The sequence below is a fragment of the Micropterus salmoides genome, unplaced genomic scaffold (genome assembly GCF_014851395.1).
Source record: "Micropterus salmoides isolate LMB-PRFRI ecotype aquatic unplaced genomic scaffold, ASM1485139v1 Ms_hic_scaffold_1, whole genome shotgun sequence".
In the NCBI taxonomy this organism is placed as follows: Eukaryota; Metazoa; Chordata; class Actinopteri; order Centrarchiformes; family Centrarchidae; genus Micropterus; species Micropterus salmoides.
In genome coordinates, this window is record NW_024040040.1 from 16,868,687 (window position 1) to 16,880,173 (window position 11,487).

General features: G+C 37.8%; 2 protein-coding genes across 3 annotated transcripts; one reads left to right on the forward strand and one right to left on the reverse strand.

Annotated features, from left to right (window-relative positions):
• Window positions 1-7: 7 nt before the first annotated feature.
• nfkbiz (nuclear factor of kappa light polypeptide gene enhancer in B-cells inhibitor, zeta) lies at window positions 8-7,382 on the forward strand. Of its 2 annotated transcripts, none has more exons than XM_038720845.1 (12): window positions 8-361; window positions 935-1,043; window positions 1,123-1,216; window positions 1,900-1,991; window positions 2,209-2,534; window positions 2,783-2,888; window positions 2,992-3,138; window positions 5,687-5,750; window positions 5,840-6,009; window positions 6,120-6,230; window positions 6,312-6,479; window positions 6,649-7,382. In XM_038720845.1, the coding sequence occupies exons 3-12, from the start codon at window positions 1,165-1,167 to the stop codon at window positions 6,685-6,687; spliced, it is 1,275 nt and encodes a 424-aa protein (XP_038576773.1). In that variant the 5' UTR covers window positions 8-361; window positions 935-1,043; window positions 1,123-1,164; the 3' UTR covers window positions 6,688-7,382. The 2 variants fall into 2 exon arrangements, with proteins under 2 accessions (XP_038576773.1, XP_038576764.1); XM_038720836.1 differs by having other exon boundaries at window positions 961-1,043.
• Window positions 7,383-7,573: 191 nt separating this feature from the next.
• On the reverse strand, window positions 7,574-11,195 carry LOC119904296 (protein jagunal homolog 1-B). Its single transcript, XM_038720858.1, has 4 exons — window positions 11,042-11,195; window positions 8,896-8,993; window positions 8,501-8,573; window positions 7,574-8,381 (listed from the first exon to the last, which is right to left on the reverse strand). Exons 2-4 carry the CDS (start codon window positions 8,982-8,984, stop codon window positions 7,992-7,994), a joined length of 552 nt encoding a protein of 183 aa, XP_038576786.1. The 5' UTR covers window positions 8,985-8,993; window positions 11,042-11,195; the 3' UTR covers window positions 7,574-7,991.
• Between the last annotated feature and the right edge of the window lie 292 nt (window positions 11,196-11,487).

Genomic DNA, 11,487 nt, shown 5'->3' on the forward strand with positions numbered 1-11,487 from the left:
AATGTTGTTTAGTTGTTTTACTGTCTAAGGACATTTGAACTATAAACTGAACTTTGCAGTACCTTCAATTCCTGCAGATTAGTCTGATCCGTGACTTTAAAATAATAAGAACTCATTTCCTTTGCTATCATGACCTGTGTCACACACTCGGACTGCATTTGGATTAAAGCCAAGCACAACCTGTCTTTCTTTAGTAGAGAGGGGGAGTCCCAACGAGTAGGAGCTGTTAGCAAGGGAGTGGTTTGTGCCAACAACAAATGCAAGTTATTAAATACTTTCTCTCCCATTTAGTGTAAGTGAGACACAGGCTTCACAGATGTTCCAGTGGTGGTTTACGGTTTGACCAGTACCTCTCTTACAGGTGTGTAAACCTAAAGATTATGATTCAAATTTTTGTTGTGGTCTTATTTCACAGTGTTAGTGTGTATATGTGTATAGTGTGTTGTATTGTATAAAATAAATGTCACTTGAAAAATTTTACAAGAACACCTGTTTAATAACAAAACTATATTTTTCCTGCTAGATTGAGTATTCATATTTCACGTTTGCTCTGTAGTTGAGTTACGGATTCACATATAAAGGTTGTATTGTTCTCTGGCGTTGCTTATGTATGTAGTGCATTGAGGTAATTTGCATATTAACTGACTAAATATAACTTGTTTTTCTGTTTAAGGAGCGGATTTCAAACTGACTTTTTTCATTTAAATGTTTTATAATTTCATATCTCTTAACCTAGCTTATCTTTGCAGATGAGGATTCACTTTATACATGTTTTTTCTTAAATTTCGGTAATTCAGTCTTTGACTCAGCTTGAAATTTAATGGAAATGAAAAGTGAGGACAATAAATCTATCCAGATTTACCTTCTAGGAGTAGTTCCAGTAATAACTTTCAGTTGTGACAAAATGTTTAATACCTTTATTTTGAAACATCAGACTCACCTCAGTAACTTGTCAACCAGGAAGTTGAGCCAGGTGTGGGACATTTCGTGGCAATTGTTCCTCATTGCTGGACTTGTCGTGACAAGCAGAAAGGAACAGAGAGGTGAGTCTGTCGTACATGTTTTGTTACACGTTGTCATTGATGTTGACTGCACTGTGTTGATGGCCATTTTTCATTCCAGTGTGGGAGAAGACAAACTTAAGTTCCAAGTGACTCCTTAAATATGTTGGATCAGATTCCGTCATTCAGGTACAACTTCAACCAGAATGAGAAAGGTCAGTTTTTATGATAATGGTAATCGGATATGCATATTCATGTTCAAAATTATGAAATTAAAACCACATTTGATATCCCACTTGTATTGTTATCAAGACAGGGATGAGGAAGTCTGCATACTAACTCCTTTGTTTTTAATTTGTCACACTGTTGACATTGGAGAACAGAGGGTTTGTGTGTTTTAATTGCAAAATGAGCCTGTGCTTATTCCAAACAGTAAAAGGTACTAAAACAAAATTCATGATTTTTAAATGTACATTTCATTTATAAACATTGGCCTTTTGGCAAACTTTATTTTCAAACCCTCCAAAGAGGATAAACACCTCATCTCCTTTTTTATATGCACAGTTCAGGTTCTTTACTTATTCTAAATGCAACTAGACAACATAGTCAATATAATACACAATGAGGGCTTTTACTTATATATAGCTTATGATAATACTACTGCACTTTTTTGAATACAGGGCTTTTACTTGGAATCCAGTTGGTACTTTTCCTTAAGTATGTGAATACTTCTGCTTGCCCAATACTTCCAATGTATGATGTCCATTCATGATTGTTTAACAGTCTTCCATCCAAACTGATGAAACCTTTCCTTCCCACATACTTTGTGATGTTGCTGTCATCTATGGAGCTTAAATTTGATCCACAAAATCATGTTACTGTGGGGTTTTTTTCTCAGGCTGTTTTACCACTGATCCCAGACCACCAGAACACTCCCAAGCTGTGTCCAAGAAGAACACAGTCAAAGAACTGCTAAAAATGACACGCAAGGTTAGTCAGAGGTGGAACAGGTATTTGAACATGATAAAACAAGTTTAAGATAAGACAAGGACAGACTTTGAGTTCCTTCAGTATGAGGAAGTAGTTGAGCATTCCTTCACTTCACTAACTTAAGAGAAAGCAAATTCTTTGTAAGTGCCAGATGTTGGTGTGCTACAAAATAGCCCAAATGCAAGCATTAAATGACTGATTGGTGATTTTCTTTTAGAAAAGGAACAACTCGCAGGATGACAACAACTCGGTGCATAAGTTTAAATCTGCAAAAGCCGAAGCCTTTGCCAGTGACATAAGTCCTCATCTGTTGGGCCCTCCAGCACCAGTAAACACCAATGTTATGAATAATTTCCCTCCTACTTCTCCTGAAAATGCCTACATGACCTCACAACAAATGCAATATCCAGCTCTGCAGGGACAAGGGGCTCCAACCGCTGAAACAAAGTTTACTCTATTTCACTGGCAAATACAGCAAGAGGCACAGAGATATGGAGGAGTTTCTGATGAGATGCTGAACATGCAAGACTCGGATGGTGACACGTATGTATAGATGAAGAAAGTCACTGATTCCCAACCAGGGGCCTTTAGTAAAGTGGAGAAAGAGCTGAAATAGATAACTTAAAGTAATGGATAAACAGTTGAAACCTAAAAGTAATGAAATTATAAAGGATAAAAGGTGAAACATCCAGCTTCTGCCACTCTAAGTAGCATTATCACAAACACAATCCAAACCTGCCCAAAATATAAAAGTTGACAAATAATTGGCCATTTTCTTTTCCAACTCACAGAGTTCTTCACATAGCAGTGGCACAAGGTCGACGGGCTCTGGCTTATGTGCTTGCTGCAAAAATGGCAAGATATGGCTCTCTGGACATTAAAGAACACAATGGACAGGTACAAACACTTCACAAGGTGTCAATTAATAGAACAAACAAATACAGTATTGTTTAGTGACTCATCGACTTTAAGTTGTTGTATGCCCCTACTCTCTACACAGACACCTCTTCAGATAGCAAGTGCCACCAATCAGCACTTGATTGTCCACGACCTGCTGGTACATGGAGCACAAATCAACACTCGAGACCTCTGGGGCCGCTCTCCTTTGCATGTGTGTGCTGAGAAAGGCCACTTTCTTAGTTTACAGGTAAGAATTACTTATTAACAAGGACGGGAGCACATGCCAAGTGTGTGTATGTATAAATAAATAAATAAATAAATAACCAGTGTGGTGTCTGAACAATGAAAGTATATTCACCTTTTCGCTAAAATAGCAGGCTTTAATCCCACTTGTTCAGCTAAAACTAACATTCATGGCCTGCTGATTTTCAAACTTGAAACACAAAGAAGTAGTAGTAGTAAACTTTATAGAATATAGTTTTAACTAGGGTAGACATCTCATTTGTTTGTAACTCTAAAAGAATGATAAACAAACCAAGTTTGTACTTATAGACAGTTAATGACGATTAACTGGTGCCTTGTGATATTTCTGACAGTCTTTGATATGACTAACAGAGCAGGTTCAACTTGTGCCTACTGACTGTTGTCAAATGCAACATGTAACCAATAAGAACAGTGATTAATGAATAAACAACGTAAAGTTGACTAGGGCCTGATTTGTGACAGAAAATTATACACAAACAGGCAAAAATAGGTCTTAAGTTTAGCTTTAGCTGAACTAGTGGGAATAAAGCATGCTATTTTAACGAACAGGTGCATATGCTTTCTGATTATTGCACTCAAAATCTCATTGCAGTTACCCAAATGTTTGAAGCATGTGCTTACATCTTTGTTACCTCCAGGTAAAGGGCAACCGCAAACATACAAGTGCGTTGTAGTTGCAAAGCTTTTCCAACAACTTAAGCTTTCAGTACAATTTTAGCTGATGTTGGTTTTCCTCATAACCCCTAGCCCTTATAGCAGGAGGGTACACCCACTCCCTCACACACAAAATGTGTGTAATCTACAAGCAAACTACACAAACACATTCAATCTTATTCATTTAGACATTAACATTAATTGATATCACCCAAATGTTTGACGCATGTGCGCCCATCCAACAACCAAACTCCCCCTGTACTCAGTAATCTTTTGTTCTCCAATTGCAGTTACTCCCATCCTTTCTGAACAAGCATGATCACAACAACTTCATCTTTCAGTAAAATTTCAGCCAGTTCTGGTTTTCCAGCCCATAACCTTCTAACTCTTTGAAACATCAGGAGGGGACACTGCCACTTCTCTCTGCTCCGGGTATCGGCCGCAAGCGGGATTTGAACTTTAGACACTGCACCACAGGCACTGTCAAACCGGCTACACCACCCTTCCCCTTCACATTTGAGCCTTTTCTCCGGGCACTTTTATCTTTTCACTTTGGGAGCACTTAAAGTTGCACTTCAAAATTCACTGAGCCTTGATAAGGTTTGCTCTCACAATCTCTGAACGTCAAAGCAGTCCCCTCTCAGCCTACGCCACTGGACCATACATGTTGTTATTATTTTTTTTAGAGCTCTTGACTGTTTCTTTTGGGAGTTACTTCAAAACTCTATGATAGGACCTCAATAAGGATTGAACCCACAACCCTATGAGCTGCAGAAGTAGTTTTCTATCTCACTGAGCTATTAGCCCTGACAACTGAAAATCTATCCTTAAGTTGATGATACACGGGGCAACTTTTTGAGCAATGTTGCTGGGCAATCTTGCAAGTGGCAAGTCCGACTATGTTTTGAACAGATAGTGGCGGATATTTCTGGGAGTTGCTTCAAAACTTGTTAGGCCTTGATAAGGACTGAACCTACTACCTCTGACTCTCAAAGCAGTTGTGGTGTCCGAACAATAAGCTACTGGACCAGACATGCTACTTCTTGTTTCTTAGAGCTCTTGACTATTTCTTTGGGAGTTGCTTCAAAACTCATAGGTCCTTGATAAGGATAGAACTCACAACCTCTGATCTTCATATGAGTCCTCTACCAGCCTGCACCACTGGACCACTATTTCTTAGAGCTCTTGACTGTTTCTTCTGGGAAACTGATTGATAAGCGTGAGAATTGGACACACTGAGCCACTGGGCCTTTTTTTAACTACCAACACCTGACTTGTAAATGTGTAACTGTATATATTAATCCTGTTAATCAGAGGCCTTTATGCTACTAATATTTTACTCATTACCTGAGGAAAATTAGAAATAAACCTGGGGCCGTATTACAGAAAGTTCTGTTGACATTTTGTTGATTTTGTAAAAGCAGTTAAAGAGCAACCATGTGGATTAAACGAGTTACCAAACACTACCTGGTGGAAAAGTAAAAGTTAGGACAGCTCAACAATTATCCTAAAGTTAGGAGAGTTAATTCAAGATTTTACGAAGTTAGGATGCTTCTGTAGGCTACACTTTCTATCTTTAGTTAGGAAAGGAATATTGACTTAGGAACTGTTAATCTGTAATGGCCTTTTTCCTAAATCAGTTCCTAACCCTTATTACCATGGTTACCAAGCGGTTAGGATAGGATCTGCCGGTTAGGAAGTTTTTGTAATAGGCCCCAGGACTTTAACCCACGTCATCTCTGTGCACTCATCCAGTTAAGACAAAAAGTAATATATACCCAAGTATGTATGATGTGCTGAAGTGCCGAGTTACAAGATTGTGTCATATTTCATGTTTTCATGTTTCATGATTATTTCTCACACACGTATTTCCGCAGAGCATCTGGAGGACCCTATTAGGGAGTGGGCAGCTGATCGATATTGAAATGTTCAATTATGATGGTGAGTATGTTTTATTTAACTGAAAAACTTGTAGTTGTGATACTTACATAAAATGTCTGTGTTGAAATCCTACTTTTCCTTGTCTGGAGGTTTAACCCCGCTGCACACAGCAATCTTGTCCCACAACGCTGTCATCAAAGAACTGAGGAGTCTGGAAAATCCTTGTTCATATATGGCAATGGAGTTGGCGCAGAGGAGACGGATGTTTGTTGAATGTATTAAGACTCTGCTGCTCATGGGCGCCTCCACTGGGACAAAGGTAACAATTAAAACTACTGGACAGCATAAATTAAACAGCAATAAACTACAGTATTAACCCCGACGAGGCCTGACCGTAACAAAATGACCATTTTAATTTCATTTCCGCAGGATCTAAAAAGTGGACGGACGTGTCTTCACATGGCTTCTGAGGAGGCAAATGTGGAGCTGTTCAATGTTTTCTTTGACCAGCCATCTCCGCTGCCACTTGTAAATGTTAAGGTGAGCTGATGAAATCGGTGTGAAATGAGTGCGATATGCGCACTGTACTGTGATGTGTGATTCTGTGTCTGTATGCTTCAGACCTTCAGTGGAAACACAGCCCTGCACATCGTCAGCTCTTTGCAAAATCATAACACTCAAGCGGCAGCGGTGAAGCTTCTGATGAGAAAAGGAGCGGACCCCGGGACCAGGAACCTTGAAAATGAGCTGCCGTCTCAGCTTGTGCCTGAAGGACCCATCGGTGAAAAGGTAGCGTGTCAATTGATGACTTTATTATCTTGTCACTTCACTAGTTGCAAAGACAAATGTATGCAAAAATGTGAGGCACTTGAGAACAACCTGTAATGAGGAAGTTTTTTTAGGCAAAAAGATTGTTATTGCATAACAGGAATATAAAAGATTTTTTTATTTTCTCCAGGTGCGTCAGATCCTGAAAGGAAAATGTGTTCACGCTTAAGTGAAGCTCAAGAACACTGTCAGTCAGACAGTCAACCAAAATATTATTTGCCAAAACAAGGCAGATTCTGGTTGTTTCAGTGAAACATGCCAAATTGTTCATTACCATGTAATGACAGAAGAAAAATGTGAAGCTATGATTTGTACTTTTTTTGTTTCATCTCTTTTTGTTTACTCATCTTTATTGTTTTAGGCATTCATTTGATTGTTTAAGATTGCCATACAGTGAAGGAACATACTCTGTAAATGTGTTGTGCTTTGGATGATGATTTATGACTTCTGCCAACAAGTTCAATCATGGGTTACCTTTTGGATATTGTTTAATGTTTATTTGGTTCATTTGAAAGTTGGAATGTTTGTACTGCATATTGTTGTATTGGGAAGAACATTAACAGTTAACATATTGTATGTTGTTTTAAAATCAAAACACTACTGACTTACGACCTGTGCAAGGTTATTGTGAGATAATGACATCTATTCAATAATTCACATCTGTGTATATTTTTAAATGTTACTTTTGTTTGTTTAGTTAAATGGTATTTTTTTGGGGGGGGCTTAAGTCAAAATAATGTAGACTATATAAAATCATTAAACATTTTATTGTGAAATATTATATTTTGCTTTTACACTGATAAGAAGTTAACTGTACATTGGGGTGACTTTCAACTCAGAAAATAAAGTCTCTTTCACAAGATATACTATCCGTACACATGTAAATGTTTGTTTGAACTAATCTGAATGTCTCATATTACCGATATAGGTTTATTTCAACGCAAAGGTCACCTGGAAAACCCGTGTAGTAAGTCTTAATCTGTTGACGTGGAGAGGTAAAATGATCGAATGAAACCTTGTTCTGAGATCTGGCTTGGACAACAGTAGTAGCTATATCCAGTCTTATATTCAAATTTATTTTTTGGATTTGATTCTAAAACATCAACTTACGTGTTATTACAGTCTTCTTCCACTTACACCTTGTCTGTTTACACTGTCAGTACCTGAAATAACAAGGTACAGACAACATTTATAGTTTATTTTCAATGATAAAATGCCATAGATTAATGTACAGAGTGATGGCAGCAGTCACAGGCTGTCAAGGGACTGATTTTCTGCAAACAATTGCTTCTTCGTCAACAGAAAAGATGACAAAGAACAGTACTTTTGGGAGTCTCTTCTCTTGGTGTTGGCTGGCTCAATCCACCAGCTCAGTGACTGGTTTCCAAAAAAAAAAAAAAAAACACCTCTTTGTCCACACGGGCCTGCAGATTCACACAGAGGATCTAAGCGCTAAACATGCTTTAGGTGAACTCATTTCTTCTTCTTCTCCTGTGTGCTAGTGAACCACTGGTCCAGCAGCTTCTTGCTGTAGTAGATCTGCCAGCCGTGCACCTGCACAGCAATAATGATCACTAGGTACATGACCGACACGGCAGAGAAGCCAAAGATGAAGCGGTAGGCTTTGCCGTGCCGATAGAGCTGCTGCGCCACAGGGAACATCTCCATGCAGCCGTAGATGAGTGGGGCCACACAGAAGAGCCCGGCGCTGATCATGGAGATGACCAAGTAGCTGATGTTGTTGCGGGGCAACGCCAGGAAACTGAAGACTGTCGGGACTATGCTCAGGAGGTAGGGGTACTCCCACTGGTAAGGAGAGGCTACTACCTTGTGGGACACCAGGCTTAGCTGGCTCACTGTCACCTGAGAAAGAAGAGACAACACAGAGCCAAAGCCAACTCAGCTGTTACCACTGTCATTCACAATAAAAAACGTTTTAAATGTTTCTGCCAGTTTATTTATTTATTTTTTTTGGCTATTACCTGAGCTGCCATCAGGACCCAGATCAGCAGATGGACAATGTTGAGTTTACGGATTTCAGACTTCAAGGCAACGCTGCGCCAAATATGACAGATGGGCATACAGTTAGACACAAAACAACTAGATTAAGGGTTATTAAACTCATTGATGCATTTATTATAAATTCTGCTAATTCACACTTAACTATTAAATACTAGAAAATGATTTTATGATTATAAAATGGATCTCACTGAAATACATAATATAATAGACAGCAGCTGCATTCACTTTTAAAGATAGAGGTGTATGAAGTTTGTCCCTGTAGAGGACCCTAGGGTCCATTAACCTGACATTTCTGACCACTTGATTTTCACCCTGACAGATAATACTTTATTACTTTAACAGTAAAAGAACCCACCTCATCTGGTAGTGTGAGGCCACACGCTCCCGGTGCTGAAAGTCACTGCCATCAGTGCCCGATGCTCTCGGACCTGCTCGAGAAGCCATAGTGTATATCTGACAGCAAAACAAAACAAGTTAATAACAGTTTCTTGTGAAAAGAAGTAAGAAAACTTTTGACGCTGGATATTTAATCCTACAGAGCTCCCTTAACCAAGCTGATGAAGATGATTTTAGAATATACTACAGATTGCACAGCAGCCTCAAAAAGCACAAAGAGATGAGTCAACTGTCTCAATTAATATTTAAAATCACCATTATAAGCTTTCAATGATTGAGATCCTTTACTTAAGTAAAACTACAAATACCATGCTGTAAGAATTAGAGCCCAACATATATCAGTGTTTATAACAGCTGATAAATGACTATTAAAAAATAAACGGAGAGACGGATCCTTTCCTTATGTTATGAGTGATGCCATTGCATAGTTTGTACACCAGAAGGCGCTCTCAGCCCCTGTTGGCAACACACTTTGGCACCACAAATCCACCATAAAACCCAGCAATCAGCTGTACTTTTGTTCAAAGTACTGCTTATAACAGTAAAGTTCATTTTAAACTGCATTATTATGATCTATCAGAATATCAAAGTCAGTTTCAGTCTTAAAAATATGGTCAGGCTCTAGTAAAAATACTCCGTATTTTAGTATTAAAAGCAACTGTCCTGTGACTGTTATACTTATGTCATTAGATTAGGGCTGGACAATAAAACACTAATTATCGTCATATAATTTTCCTCATAACAAATGTTCAATAAATATTCAATAAATTTTATTTTTTTATTAATTTGGATTATTAACAAATTAGCACTTAATTTTTCAATTAAGCTATTTAATTTGTTGAGGAAAAAGGACTGAAAAGATTTTACTTAATTTTACTTGTGCATATTTGTTGAAAATAAGACTTCACAAGATTTGTGAAGTGATCCACGGTTTAGCATCAAGTGTTTTTCATGTTCTGACCATAAAGAATAGTTTAAACCACAATTAACCATCTGTTTTCTTCAACTTTCACTCAGGAGCAAAAATCAGCCTTCAAACTCAAAAGGAATACCAATTTGATATTTTTGGTGATAATTATTGATATTTAATGATATGAAATGTTTTTTATGGTGATAACATTTTTGGCCATATCGCCCAGTTCTAATTAGAATATTATTACTCATGTAATAATGCAAAAGCAGAATTTCACAGTTGTAGTTGGTTGAGGTGGAGCTAATTGTAAACTTATTGTATCAGACTGCAACTATTCATTATGGATTGATGTGCTGATTATTTTCTCCATTAATCGACTGATTGATTGGGTTGCAAAAATTCTGACTGAATATATTGACAAAGGCAGTTAACCAGTGAAGTAACACTTTCATATATTTTGTACAACCAAAAGTACAAAATTATTAAAAAATAATAAAGGAGGAAATCAGAAAATCTTTTCACAACATGTGTAAAGCTGGAACCATGATTTTTTTCTTTTCATGCAAATTACATTCACAGTTATCAAAATAGTTGCCAGCTTATTTTCTGTCAGTCAAATATTTGATTAATAACTTCAGCTGAAACTATACTTATACAATTAATATATACTGTTACCATATTTTATAAACTCTTCTTATCAGCTTGATTTGTAAAGTAACTAAGGGTGTCAAATAATTGTAGTTAAGTAAAAGGTACAATATTTCCCTCAGAAATATAACTTAGTGGAGTAGAAGCAGAAAGTGGCATTAAAAAGAAAAGTACCTCAACTCTGTACTTAATTACAGTTAACTTCCAGCTGTTACTGAAATACCTTTCCCATTCACTTCTCGTTTGTTAGCGTTGCTAAGTTAGCATGGGTACCGGATAGCAGATGCCTGATGGATTTTAATCAGACCTGCCAAGTCCAAATATATCCGCTACAATTCACTCCAGGTGCCACCATTCATGTTGGCAGGTTAACTTAAATGGTTTGTGCACATCATAAAGCAGCTGAAAGATGAGCTAACAATCTAATGCTACCTAACTGTTAGCTACTGTAACTCAAGTCATTACTTTAGCTTCAGATAAACTGGCAGCTCAGTTGCCACGTAACATTAGTAAAAACATATAAGAGATTCATCATTTCACTTACCTTTTATTTGCGCTTGTTCATAAAAAGCACGAAACCATAAATATGCTGGTTAACACGCAGAGAGACCTGCTAGCTGGCAAGATTCATACAAGGGAGGAGAGAGGGACAGTCGGGAAGTCTGACAGCTCAAATTCTGATTGGTCAGTCGCTCTTCTTTGACTTCTTTAGAGTTTTATGGTGGTTGGCATTCTTAGATATTGCATTACTGCCACCTACTGGATTAATCAGTGCGAAATACTTTGTCCACCCCAGCCAAATTATTTCAACTGACATTGTACATTTTATAACTCAGACTCACTTGCCTGAGTGGGTGCAAATCCTTCCCTCAGTGTAATATTATCTCTTCTGCTGATATGTCCACAACGTCCAAGAATCTACTTGCAGCATCTTATTCCTTTACTAATTACTTCAACGGCGCAATTTACTGCCATGGCAATGAATGCCAA